The following is a 14668-nucleotide window of genomic DNA, read 5'->3' on the forward strand; positions in this document are numbered from 1 at the left end:
TTATAATATACAATTTTAATCGTTAAATACAAGCCTAAAACCATGCCATATAACTTATATCTGTTGCAGCTAGGTTTCTTGGATTTACAGCTGAGCTTATCAAATCCAATACAAACTGTGTTGTAATCGCAGGGTTTGAACTCAAGTGACCTAGTTGCGCAACCCTCTTGATAATAAGATCGACGTTAGATTGAACCATTTGCCTCAGTTGAGGGTTTTCGACAATTGGGCGGTGTAAGTTGCTATACCACGAAATAATCTCATCCCTGATGAATAAAGTCAAGTATGTGTTCAGTTCATTTTCTGGCTCCTTCAATGCACGGGCTATCGAGAATATAACAACAGAAAATATGCCTTCTAGTCCAGAATCGCCAATTAACTTCTGTATGTTAGGAGTCAGTCTAAATGGGACAGGCTCGTTGTTGTGGAAGATTGGTGCATCAGCGGGCAAATCGAGTTCGTTGTTTTTCAGCACGGTCTTTACCCTTTCAAATGGATACCTCGAGGGTAGCATTTCTAATGTGAATACGTCACCAGAGCTCTTGTCTATATGAATTTTGTGCGGAGTACGGTTATTGATCATCATCATGTAGGACAAGAAGGTAAAGGTACCGTAATTTGAAGCAAATTGATTACGGAATAGCCAGAAATCTTCAAACTCGCGGTAGATGCCACTGAAATAGTTCTTGAGGATTGTCGAAGGGGCATACAACGACTGTATTGAACTAAAGATTTCTATCTTAACAAGCGTATTGTCCGGGGTCGGCAACGATTTATCGTGAGCCGTATTCAGTTCCTTGGATATAAAGTCTTGTATGTCATCTTGGCTCACACCTGCCTTGGCGCAGTATTCATCATATATTTGATGTAAGGTGGTGAACGAAGCGCTGTCATTCATTATCCTTGTTTGAGGTGATAATGGTACAGCAACTGGTAATGTGAACTGCACATCACGACGTCTTGTTTGGACGCTCTTGGCTAACAGCTTGTTCAACAGTCTGTAGAGTTGGAACATCCTTTCCTCCCTTCTGGAATGTCTTGCTGCAGGTGATTGAACTGCAAAAGAATGCAAACTACCATCGTGACCCCGCAAGTTTAATCTTCTATACGAGGAATGGGTTCCGCGCACAAAATTAACGGCAGGTAAAAATCTGGCAATCTTAATGAAATGTGCATTGTTGTCGTGATTCATCAAATACTGACCCGGTATCTCTATATCTTCAAACTTTTGATGGTGAAAGTTGCTCAAATTTGGACAAACTCTCTCCAGATATTCAATTTGAGGAGCCCTGTTCAGTTTGTTTTCTAACCTTCTACGCCAATAGCTCAGTCTCTTCAAGTACGTCTCAAAGTTCGGTTTGCTCTCAATGAAATCCGCGTTAAACTTGGGTTTCACATGCGGATCTAATAACGTTTCTGACAATCTAATCAAGTTCGTCTCTGTATTTTGAGGTAGGGCAGAGTTTTCTCTTGGTAACGGTAGACGGTTGTAATTGAAGGTACCATCAAGCAGTAAAACATTGATCAGCCTAAAAAGATCCTCGTCCGTTGTTGTTTTGAAACGTTCGTTAATCTGAGCCACTAATGACTCCAATGAAAGAGCTAACAGTGGGTATGCAGTTTTTAGAATATTACTCAATTCTTGTAGGTGTTCCCATGGTTGCCGCAAGCCCTCTGGCTGGCTTGCAGCAGTACTTTCCTTTTTATCTGCCAGGACCGCCATTGTTCTTCTTTGTATAACCGCAAAGTCTTCTCTGGTAGTCCGAAGCTGGAAATGCAATGCTTGAGGATAACTTTTTGCTATACGGATCAAGATTTGGCGAACCATGTTGGCCTCCTTGTGTGAAAGTGAGGTCAGCAACTGCGGAATAAAGGTTATCCAATACCATACAGGAACCTCCCCGCGGAAAGACTCGAAAGCCTTGGTCAAGGAGCCTGCGTCGTCATCCATACTTATCAGCCACAAAATTCGGCATAGCAAGCTTCTTGTCTTCGGGTTTTTATACAGACCCGCTGCTTGTAAGTAACAGCTAATTGCATTGCTGGCATAGCTGATGTTATTAGGTTCTTCGACTAAACGACGATCATTGAAATAACCCCATTGTGCCCAAGCTTTCGCGAGGTTCAGGTCTATCTGAACAGCAGTGGCAAACGCCTGATTCGCCTCATCGTATGCCTTCAGTTTAGATAAGAACATACCCTTTAGGGTGAAAAATTCGGCTTTCTGACCTGTGTTAAAGTAGACCAAATTGGTATTACTAATAACGTCCAAGCCGGTCGTCAACTCATTCATATTCTGGTAATGACACTTGGCCTGTTCACGTAGTTTCAAAAATGCCTCTTGAATTTCGATGTTTGGAAGCGTGTAGATACGGGCTAACTGGCTGATGCAAACATCAGGCATATCATGTTCTCTTGCCACATGCGCAAATCTATTTATAATCCAGGCCAGCTCATGATAGCCTCTGTAAGCATGGGTGTTAATGGCATTATTGCTATTATTTTGTTGAAGTGTAGGGACCAAGGGAAGGTAAGCGTTATTGATCACTTGAAAAGTATGTTGCCTCCAAGTAACCAAGTCGTTCCACAAATCAATATCATCCCAAATATTCGGAAGTCTGTCTCTCCAGGCCAAAAAAACACGTTTCACTTCTTGTGCTTTCGAGTCTATATTTTGCGCGGTGGTAGTGTGAAGGTTAGTATACACATGTGTAGCTTCAAGGAACTCCAAGTATTGTTGGAAACCATGTAGCAGCCATTTATGAGCTGGCGTGTATCTCTGTGGTAGCGATATCCATTTGTGTAGACTTAGCTGAATCCCTTCGTCACATAGCCTTCTCACATCTTGATCTCCCTTGCCGGTATCGGCAAAATTTTGAAGGGCAAGGAATGTCTCAAACATTTGTCTTCTTGGAGTGGGCACATCCATTAAACTTTTAACAGATTGCTCAAGTGCTTCTCTGTCTGAATGCCAATCGGCCACTCTCCATCCACACTCCAGCAACAAATCTGTAAATCCTTCATGTTTGGCTAGTTCGGTCAAGATATCCCATTGCTGTAGCTTCTCGGCACAAAGAATCCAGTTATCTTCCCAAAGTGCATATTCTGATTCAGAATACGGTAAGGCACCACTACGCGCTTTTACCTGGGCAATTTCATATAATTGCTGAGCTTTATCCCATAATCCAACTTGTTCATAAGATAAACCAATGTTCGTTTCATTGTATTTGGCTCTTCTCCTCCATAACCCATAAAATATATCATCTTCTTGTAAGTTCCGGTATAGTTCCAACAACGCCTCCTCGTTCGCTTCTATGATTTTCACATTATCGATACTGTTGCTATCTTGAATTGATTCAAGAAGTTTAATAGCCTGGTACCACGAGTTATATGAAATCGCCAAGTACTTCACTAAATGGGGTGGAATTTCTAAGTTATCAATTTTGCTAATCGAGTTCAGCAGCATGGTTATAACATTTCTCTTCGGATTCAGTTGACGTGAGTGGTACGGCTTTGAAAGTAAAGTTATTAAAGATCTCACAAATCCATATTTTTCATTTCTTGGGATGCATCTGTACACTTGAGAGAATAAATCAGACCAAGCATTTTCGATTGCTCTGGAATCCTGATAAAACAGTTCTACCAAAGGATCTAAAATATCACTTGCTCTAATATCACACAAGGTTTCCATTGAATGTTGGTGATTAATGATATATTCTTTAAGTTCATCAGCATTTTCATCGACAGTCAATTCAACATTCAGAGGTAGATTGCTTTGCAAAAGTTCTGGAGGAGAGAAATCGTACAGATTTTTAGGACTTAGCACATAGGCTTTATCAAACGTTCCGTAAAGAAGTTGAGTAGCCTGGTTTAGCCATGGATAGTCGGACACAAATTCCCAGTTTTGGTCGCGGATTACGTAGTATAATCTCTCTTTAATATCCTTTTCCAAGCTTCCTTGCAAAATTGTCATAAACCTTTTTCTGATGTCAATATTTTGTGTCCGTGTCCCTGATAAAAATGGTTGTTCCATCCTGACTGTTATTTCAGTGTTGTTATATTGTTTCTCTTCAAAAAGTTCTAAAACAATTTCATAGAAAAGTTTTGACAGAGATGGTTCTCCACGTACCTCAAATGCTAGCATTTTTGTTAAGATAGCTGATTTCTCCTTTATTGTCGGGAATATATCCGTATTGAAAGCCCATGATCTAGCAATGCTGACAATCTTTCGTAAAAATATCTGATCCATAGAACGATCAATTAGAAGCGCAATTGTAGATAAAAATGGTCTGCGTGAATCTCCTAATAACGATACTTTTGCTGACAGCAAGCACAGTAGTTTTTCTAACAGTTTTGTTGTTATTTTTGCTTCTTCCATTGTCACAGCGTCCTTTGGCTGAGAAGTACTCAAATGATCCTTGCATAATTTATTAAATGTTTTCATTATTGGATTAAGTAAAGAGTCAACTGCGTCTGAAAAGTTGACAAACAAGGTCCATACTAAGGTAACACCTGCTGTCACAGAAGCCGTCCCCTGTAGGTCTTGGTTAACAGTCGATACTAGATTATTAATAAAATGTTTCGAAGGCGTATCGTTGTCTGTGACTTGAGTAAAGTCCCCCTGTATCCTTATTGCTTTCAGAATTATGTTCAAAATCTTGACCAGAGCTTCCTGAATATCGTGGTGGTTTATTTTAATCAGTTTCTCCAATAGAGATTCAGTTGTCAACAGATTTTCCACCATCCATTTGGTTGATTTATTGTTCAAGAAGATGTAAAGAATGTCCAATGTATTAATACAGCAATAAACAGCATTCTCTGAATCAACATCAGTATCGCTGAAAAACTTTTCAAAGTACGAGAGTTGGATATTCACATCGGACCAATGTTTCGAAGAAAGAAGATTCGAAAGTATGTTCAGCGCTTTCAGTCCTAGGTCGTCATCACTAGCCTTGTGATCAATAGAACAGACATATCTGATTAAAAAGGACACACAGATTTCTCTCAGCTGGGTGGGAACAGTGTAATCCTTTACGGTGCTGAAATTGTTGCTACCTTCTTCTGTATCAGCAAAATTTTCAGCCATCTCTATATCTCCATCGGGGTCGGTTTTCACGCTGGGTCTTGATTCAAAAGCTTTGTCCTCCCATGTAGCTATCATTGAGGCAAGGTCAATCGCTAGGCTCTGGATTTCTGGATTCGAGTTTGGTGCAAAGGTCATTCTGTTCATGTGGTTTATAACGTTTGAGATAAACAAGTGCCGTGTGTCGTAAAAGAGCTCCGTATGACTTACCAAAAACTGATAAAGAGTGTTGTTTCTGTTATACTTGTTTTCAAACATAACCCGCTTGACCCAGTTAACCCACTCGTAGGGGGTCCCAGATACTTTCATTCTCTTATCAATAACTGGAGCTAGTGTATCTAACGATTGCTTGACTAAGTACCTGCTTTCTGTCTGTGGGTGTCTCAACAAAGCCACAAATACTTGTGTGACAATATTCAAGGGAAAGTCATACTTGGCAATGAACAGGGCAGTTGTTAGGTAGGCAGACTGTTTGACCAGTGTATCTTCTAATTTTATAAAGTTCCAGTTGAACTTGATGATGTCTTTTCTTATATCAGTAATCAATTCGGGAGCCCACTTGACAAAGACGGCGGATATTTGAAGTAACTCAAACCTGTAGAAATCAAATTTTCCAGAAACATTCGATAAAAGTTCTGCATTGGAAGATTTCCATATCTTTGTGTGAATAATTTTCAGCCATTCCGGAATTCCATGCTCCTGTGTAAGATGTTTCAAGCTCTTGTACTCCGTCCCCTGGTATATCAATACTGGTTTGATTAGATATTTCAAAATGAAAAAGCGGGCATGCATGGAGCTATTGTCAAGCATGAAATTCAAAGATAACTCCAAGAAATTATTCAATTTAGCGGTATCTGACGATGCTGTGTAGTTTTCCCAGATGAAAAGATGAACAGATGGCAGAATTTTAATATCGTTCAAAATCAAAAAGTCAATAAACTGAAGTAGAAGTTGTGTTTGCTCGTCTGCATCGAATGAGATATGCTTCAAGTAGAGAACTTGGTATTTTTCAATAGTTTGTGCCAGCTGCAATTTGTCGATGCAGAACGCGTTTGATTTAACAGTTTGGGTAGTTATTTTCAGCATATCACCTAATTTGAAGATCATATCTATTTGCCCTTTCAACCATGCACCGCCTCTAATTTCAGCAATGGTGTCAAAGATATCAACCATGTTGGCAAAAAAGCTCACAACTCTCACCTGGTTTGATGGAATATTAGAAATATAATAGTTGTAGAAATTCCCCAGCTCTTTCTCAAAATCGTCAGCTAGATCCTTTGCTTCAGGGAGCTTGATAATGTTACAAGTAAACAGAACCAACTGACGTAAGGCCATATTTTTCTTGAAGTAGTCAGTCACAGAGGTGTGAAACCTGTTCAGATATTTAGCGAGCGGGACACGAAAGGGAGAATCTAGCTGGATCCTGAGCTTTCTCTCCAATAGCATTATTTTTAATAATAGATCATTCAAAAACATATCAGCTCTGGGCGGTAGCAAATGGAAGATATTGATGATGCTGGTAATGATCTCGGTCGGCAGTTGTTTATTGATATCTTTACCGAACAAACTGTCCATCACCTCAATTCTGCACCACGCGTTCAAATGATCTAGTAGTTTCTTCCCTATTTCTACTTTAAAGTACGCAATCAGTAGTTCTAACAGTTTTGAAAGGGCGTAGAGTCCTGATACAGTGAGCTTTTGGTGGTCTGATAAATCCATGAGCATTGGTTTTAGACCATTTTGGAGTAGTTCCTTTGGCAGTTTAGAATTTTCCTCCAAAGCACCCTTTAGTGCTTCGTATGTGGTATCTATTATTTCACGAGAGTTTTTGAGCATCGTTTTGAAAAAAACTGCTAGAATTCTAATTCTAATGTTGCCTTGTTGAGCAGTTGCAAATTCCTCGTTTTTAAGGGCTAATGCCAAAAGGCGGATACACGATATCCGTAATTGTACCAACTGGTCCGATGTCTTGTACTCAACAACCCTTTGTGTCGTCGATAACGATTCGTCGTCTGCATCAGCTAGAACAATTACTTCTTGCAACAATCTGAATAACTCTTCATTGAAGGTCAAAAAAGAGTCTGGTAATCCCAAGCAGTATGTGATTGCATCCACATTTCCGATTTGCATTGTAAATGGCAACGCTCTTAATGGTTTCGCAAATATTGGTGACAATAGAAAGCTCTTTGACTTCTCCATCAACTTGACAATTGGAATACCTGTGGTTTCGTGAATGGCTTTCAAACATGTCTGACAGGAAGCTCTTACCTGTGGATTAGGATTACTCAACTCAACCACAATATCGGTAATTGAGTGATGAAGTATCTTAGATTCCAAATCATTTTCCGTAACACCTTCGAATGTCAGACGAAGCACTTTTAGGAGCAGCTCTTCCGCACTCTTATTCAATGAGCTAGGAGTTCCCATTGGTGCATCTTTCAGAACAAATGAAAATGCGCTAACCAAATCAGGTTGTATTTTCTTCAAAAAGTCCAAAGAAAGTTCTATATCAAACACAAGAGTCTTAATACCAAGAATACCAGCTTTTTTTTCATAGAATGCTTCTTTGTAGCAGTTGTGCATGAAGTGCTTCATTAACTCGTAAACCAAAGAGTGTTCAAAAACAAGTTCATCTCCGTAAATTAGCTTGGATTTTTCGTGGATTCTCTTTATGGCATATATTGCAGTCTCCTGGACCTCGGGTATATGGCATGATAAAGACGAGGAAATTGTTTCGACGATTGTGACGCTGTCCAAAACCAGTTCTGGTTGTTGAATATCAAAGTTGAAGAGATTGCACAAATTGCGTTTCCTCATCATCGAATTGTTGATGTAAAGAAGGCACATGTGATCTATAATATGTTTCAGTAACTCGGTAGCCTCCTCTTTCAACTCTGGAATTGAGCATGACAGAAAAACTGATTCTAAAAGTTTGATGAAGAGCTCCTCTTGTTCAGAAAACTGTTCTCTATCGATTGGTGATTTAACATCAAAGTTTTCCTTGACTTCGTACTTGTCGAGGGACTGTATTTCGCAAACTTTTCGGACCAGTACATCAAAATTATCAGAAAACTTTATGGATGACTTGAAAAACAATAGTAGAATATTCTTTAAATACCTGTAGGCCTCTTTTTTATAGTTGACGTTAACTTTGTAATTGGCTAGTACATCCATTGCAGACCGAACACCAGGTGTGACAGAGAGTGGAAACTCTCCATCAAGTCCAACAGCTTTGAAATGAGCAATTATTTCGTAGTCAAGTGCTTTTTCTGTTTCTAGATCGGTAGGTGGTTTCAAGAACCGGCGATTCCTTCCCCCTAACTTTCCGAGAATTTTTACTACCGTGTGGCTTATCGTATGGTTGTATGGTTGAGGTTGCAGCAGCTTGAATAAAGATTTAATGACGTCATCGACAACCGGTTCGATGATCGGATCGAAGTATTCGGCCGTCAAATTATCAACACACAGTTCAAGTGTCCTCAGGCCTTGGGATATCAACTCAGGATATCCCTGTAACGCAAACACAAGCGGTTTCATCAGATAAGGCAAGTACGGGGCCAAAACACTCAATCTCACGGGGACCGTTATGCACAATTCTACGTATAATTCGCGCTCTTGTGGTAGTCTGGCTGTCAGAATCATTTCATTTAGGGTTTGTAGCAAAACCTGTAGTATTGGTTTAATTGACCGGTAAAGATTTTCGAACCTACCACCACCTATACTTCTGAAAAGTGTCCTTATCAAATAAAAGTATGCCAATGGTTCTTCTGCTTCAGTTGAGAATTTTAACGAATCTAAAATCAGATCATTTAGGTATGGTAGTAACACCATTTCATTTGTATTTGGGAAAAGATTTACCGACATAAACGCCAATTTGAATAACCTTATCAGAACGTTTGACTCAACAAAATCAACATTACCCAAATTCTTTAGTTTAGTGTTCAGGAACCGCAAAAGGATACTTGCAAAATTAGGAGAAGTCACCTCCGTTGTTAAGAATGATTGAGCTACATGTAGCAAAGCGGAATCTTTCAGCATGCTTTTGTACAGGAACCCAATCTCGGACTCGATGATCTCATCAAAAGTGGAGCTGTCAATTTGAATGAACATAAATGCCAGATACTCCATCAGTTCCCGTCCGTCTTTACTAGCAGCAATAGGCAGTGTCGGCGATGAGACGTCAAAGTGCTTTTTATTCAGTGCGTTGAGCTTAATGTTTTCATTGGCGAAGAATTTCAAGCCTATGACGCACTCGTGAAACAAGTTCCTAAACATGACAACCTCTTCATAAGAAAACACTCTGGAAAGTCCGGCCCATTGTTTGGCATGCGCCACAGTAAATTCATTTGGTGGTGGGTTGAAAACTTTCACATCATGCACAATTGTCTTCAAGAACGACATCAACGTGCGGTAAACATAGAAGGCGTCTTTTATAGGATCGGAGTTCGAAACGGGAGTCATTCTGATGGGCGCATACTCATCTAGATTGAACATGTCAACGTAAACTCCCTGGTTACTTTCGTCCTTTTTCGAATCTTTGCTGACTTCTTCTTTCTTTTCTGTTCCTGACAATTCCTCAGAAGGTGGGAGCTGTTCGATATGCTTGAACTGAAACGTCTTCTCCATAAATACATCGGGCCCAATGTCTTCAATTTCTATTTCCATTTTGGCACCCTTCGACTTTTCAAGTTTCCTCTTTTGATAGATTTCGTGTTGTGCCATATGTTTGTCGTACTCCATATTGAGCATTTTGAACCGCTTAGTGTAGGAGTTGATGATGATCATCAGTAACTTCTTGGCTCTAGATGCCTCCTGCGGGTTTTCTTTCCCCAACTTCAGTATTCTCTCCACGAGGTTCAACAACAGCTTACCACACATGATTTGGACAGTATACGCCAGGGAATCATCCAACAAAAACTCTGTGTACATCCTTACAGTTTTTTCGATGTCATCCAGTCGCAATTCTGTACGCGTATTGTGAACGAAGTCCGCTAAAGTACTATAAGCTAGCGGTCTGAGAGTATGGTACGTAGTAAAACCTTTGCCAACCAAAACATCCTCATTGAAGAGATACTTTAACTTTGGCAGAAATAACATCTTATAGTTTGTTGAGAGAATATGTCTGATCGCATGCAATAGTTCCTTACGCGCGGATGACAGTTCAGGAGGGCAGTCTTGTAGTAGTCTGATAATTACGTCTGGAACAAACTCGGCATTATTCTGCAAAAATTCCGCAGCGTAACTTCTGATGAAAACGTAGGCCAAGAACGATGTTGCCTTTATTTGAGTAAGGATGAAATCACAGTAAATACTTCTATCTCTGATCTCGGGAGAAACATCGACATATATCACCCCCCTACTTTCTGCCTCTTCCCGAGCGTTTTTTTGTTGTTCCACTTCCAATTTCAATAGGTTGAAGATATAAGGAGTGAACTGTTGAATGGAAGTTCTTGTCAGCTGTTTGTAAGAGGAATATAGAGTCACCATAGTAATTGGACATTCTGACAATATTTTAAACGAAAACATAGAGCTTCTTAGGGATCCCTTTATAACTCTGGCAGAAAATCCTTGGTCTGACCTTTCAGTAGCCTCGCCGTCATGTTTTAAGGGGTCAAACTGGCTCTGGACAATATCTGGGTCCAACAAATTTTCGCTTTGTTCTTCACCAGGGTCAGGCGGGCTTGAATGGGTGCTGTTAGCGTCTGTAAACTCTCTTGCTACCAATTCATGAGCGTTTTCATAGAATTTGATAATGATGGCAATGAAATCTTCCACCTTCTCTCCCAGAGAATTTTTGAAACTCTTGAAGAGAATTGTTAGGATTTTCATACAGAGAACACCGTTATCCTCATTTTCCTTCGGTAGTATAGACAGTAAACTGTTCAAAACCAGTTCCATCTGCGTCTCCGACAGATGGTTCATGAAGCAGTTGTTAATGAGCTCTAAAATTGAGTTTCTCAATTTCTGCTCAATGGAGAGTTTGTCAAAGGATATAGGCGTCTTCTCCAAAGTTTGTAATAGTACAGGAATCATCTTATTCATAAAGACTTCGAAATCATCGTTGGACTTCCCATCCATGAAGTCTTGGAGTTCCAATAAAGTGTTTAGTCTATCATGGAACGACAAGTTTGCATCATCGAACTTCGCGACGAAGTCATCCAGTCTCGACGTCAAAGACATGTGTGCAAATTATTCGCCAAGTACAAGCTATTGAAATACTTTAGCAGATATAATTTGACCCAAACGACACCTAAAATAGGGCAAAGCAAAGGTCAATTGTAATTATCCTTACGATTTCCCTCTGAATCACCTGTTTTCGTGTGTCTTCGAATGCAGCACCGCGAGCGCGTCGAGGAAAATGATAGAATTGTCACTAGAACAACACTGTTTTAAACAACTTTGAACTATAAGCGTGTATATTTTTTCAATGAGAAAGAAAGAAAAAACATCGAGTTTCTCAGTATTTGACCTGGAATAAGTCCCAGTCACGTGTATACCTTCCTCTTTAGGAAGTTAGTAGACCACATCGAATGGCAGAAACCAACTTGTCCCGCTGATGGGGTGTATTTACACTTATGAAGCAACAAGAATTGTAATGAGCTTCAAGAATGCTTCAGGGTAGGTCCGAACTTGAGCTACTGAAGCAAGTTTAAGAAATTTCTCTCTTTATATAGTATCGCGGCCTGTTTGGCTTCTACCATAAGTTAGGCCTTACTAGTGATTGTTCCATCTATATTCAAATCTTGTTGGTTCTCGGAAATTTCCGTGGAACAATGTAACTTTGTCCCAACGATCTGAAGTTTGTTTGCGGAAACGGTAATTTGTTAAATCAAGTTGCATAGACATTTTTTGCTTGCGGTGGAAAGAGTCAAGTATTATCTGAATAACTCTTCGCAGATAAACATGGAGTAAAATCCTTTATAAGAATGTGCTGGATTACAAAAAATAATGAAAACGCATAGCGCGAGGCTCCGAAAATCAAATTACCTCCTTAACCTACAAAATTCTGGTCGCAATATTTATAGAGTCTACCACGATCTATGTTAATATCTAGCGTCATCATTTTTTGGATAGGTCAGCACGCATCTACTCCGAGGAAAACGTTCTTGGAAGTTGAGTAATGGTTCTGCCAGTAGCTACGCAATTTCGTGTGAAAGTATTCAAAGGCTGCGATACTGCAGAATAATGTACCTCACAGTACGCATATAAAAATGCATTTCGTCTTTTCAATAGTTACTGTAAAACTCAATAACCCCCCATATATCATATCTAGCACCACACAGCCTCTAACCGAAGCTCTGTCCAGCTACTCATCTATTTATAAACTCTGACCAAGGACGGCCAGGTAAATAACAGTTTTTGCTTATTTTCTTTTTCTTTGATAATTTTTTCTTTCGTGAAGAGTGCATATACATGAGGCTCATCAGTATTTTGAATTTGTAGCGTGCTTAGACTGCATACGAAGATCCTACACATTGCTCTGTACTACACCTTTGCATATGTCACGACTCTTTTGGTATTTCCATTTTACTGTATTTTATCTTGGGCTTTGGAACCCAGTGGCCTTCGGAAAGTCGAACACGAACGACAACACACTTGGAATACCGGTGTTACCAATATATTGCGACAAAGATGGAGTGTATTACGCTAACGTTTCGTTAGGTTCCCCCGCACAACCCCACAAGATGAGGATAGATATTAGCAAGCCTTACAGTTGGGTCATTTCGGGCGCCCAGGACATACAGTGCAATAAACTGCATAGTGGCTGCTTCGAAAACGATGTTTTTTACCCTAATGAATCAATAAGTGGGGTGTCCCTGAGCAACTCCTATGAATACAATATGAACTTTATTGATAACGTCCGTGTCAACGGTACGCTATTCATGGACACTATGAATTTTACTGACACAAGTATGTTGGGCAACCTATCGAACACGGTACAGAATAATAGCATGCTTACTATGACTTCAGATTATCTCGCCCTCCGAAATATTTCATTCGTCACGACATCCAGTTCTACGACGGATCTAGGAAGTTTGGGACTTGGCGGATCGATCCACAGTTCCGTGTTTGATATCGACAGTGAAAACTTCCAAGATACCTTTTTCCTGCTAAAAACTATGGCAAACCTCAATTTGATAAAGTCTAAATCGTACTCGCTGTGGTTGGGCAATTGCCGTAGAACTATCGACACGATTACACCAGACGCAGATAACGGAAGTGTGGCTGGTAAATTGATTCTTGGTGCAGTGGACCCATCTTTGTATGAGGGGGAGTTTTTCCAGTTTAATACAATTTCATACATCGAGCCGTCGCATAATCTGTCGACTTTTGGTTATCCCATTTTACCGATGGGTCCGATTTACATGACTTCTCAGGCTGGGCGAAGATTGAATATGACCTCTGAACAGTATTTGCAACCAGCACTGTTGGACTCCAGTTTTGTCGGAAGTTTTCTACCTGCTAACACGATCATTCAAATTGCTATCCAGATTGGGGCGATTTACATTGAATCCTTGAACAGATGGGTTGTTCCCTGCAGTGTAGCAAGCATGGGGGCACACATCGATTTTACGTTCGATGGGCTGGATATCAAAGTACCGCTAAGCGATCTCCTGACCTCCTCGAAGGACCCGGCAACGAACTCCACGATGCATTTCGCGGAGGGCGAATCAGCATGTTTCCTAATGTTGTACTCGAACAATGCGATGGGGTTTAACGTGTTGGGGACCTCGTTCATCAAAAATGCGTACATTGCAGTCGACTTAGACGGCACCAAAGTTGCTATTGCGCAGGCGAAGAACACGACAGGCGATAGCACTTCAATAGTGACTGTAATACCAGCTCTCACTGGCGGCGGTTCCACCACCGCCGTGAGAACCGTGAGGAAGATATCCTCCGGTTATATACCGTATGCCACGCTGAGGATGGCAAAGAACGAGACACACCTGTCCATCAGGCCGACGGGCACGGTAACGGAGGTCCCCGCACAATTTACTGCGTTCGTTAACTCCAATGGGATGATCGCCGGCAACGGGAGGTCCTTCTACGATACCTCCAGACTCTCTACGACTCTGAGGTCCACCACATCACAAGAGTACCTGTCACTGCGTACGGTTGGAGACAACTCGACAGTCGCTTCGACGGGCGGTGCGACGAGCAGAAACGCTGCCGCGGGAAAGCGCGCACAACTTTACCGCGATACGCAGACTGGCTCGTCCCTGTCTTGGAACCTCGCCGCCTGGACCAGCGTCCTTTCCCTGAGTCTACTAGGCTACCTAGCACTGTTTGTATGAGATATGCAATGGACCAGTATATAGCAACAGCAACAGCAACAGCAACAGCAACAGCAACCAGCCACTACCTAGAGGTCGCGATGCCCTGTGCCTCCCGTGTTTAGTGACATAGCTAATCGCTTACTTAATTTTTTTCTATTTTTTCACTTTTTAAATCAAAAGCGCAATGTTTTTTTGATCTCTTTCCTCGAAGGTTAAACTGTGCAACTGTTACTGAGCACTTCTGCGAAAAACGCGTCAAGAACAGGTACAGCCGTTGAAACGTGTTGATTACTATCCTGAAGATTAA

At 40.8% G+C, this 14668-nt stretch overlaps 2 protein-coding genes across 2 annotated transcripts; one reads left to right on the forward strand and one right to left on the reverse strand.

The window, feature by feature from the left end:
• Positions 1-34: 34 nt before the first annotated feature.
• Positions 35-11263, reverse strand: TRA1 (histone acetyltransferase TRA1; the record flags this gene model as incomplete). The annotated part of the gene is made up of 1 exon (XM_022607245.1): positions 35-11263. One exon carries the CDS (start codon positions 11261-11263, stop codon positions 35-37), a length of 11229 nt encoding a protein of 3742 aa, XP_022463860.1.
• A 1319-nt stretch (positions 11264-12582) lies between these two features.
• Positions 12583-14379, forward strand: YPS7 (putative aspartic endopeptidase; the record flags this gene model as incomplete). The annotated part of the gene is made up of 1 exon (XM_022607246.1): positions 12583-14379. One exon carries the CDS (start codon positions 12583-12585, stop codon positions 14377-14379), a length of 1797 nt encoding a protein of 598 aa, XP_022463861.1.
• Between the last annotated feature and the right edge of the window lie 289 nt (positions 14380-14668).

This window comes from Huiozyma naganishii, chromosome 3 (assembly GCF_000348985.1).
Source record: "Huiozyma naganishii CBS 8797 chromosome 3, complete genome".
NCBI lineage: Eukaryota > Fungi > Ascomycota > Saccharomycetes > Saccharomycetales > Saccharomycetaceae > Huiozyma > Huiozyma naganishii.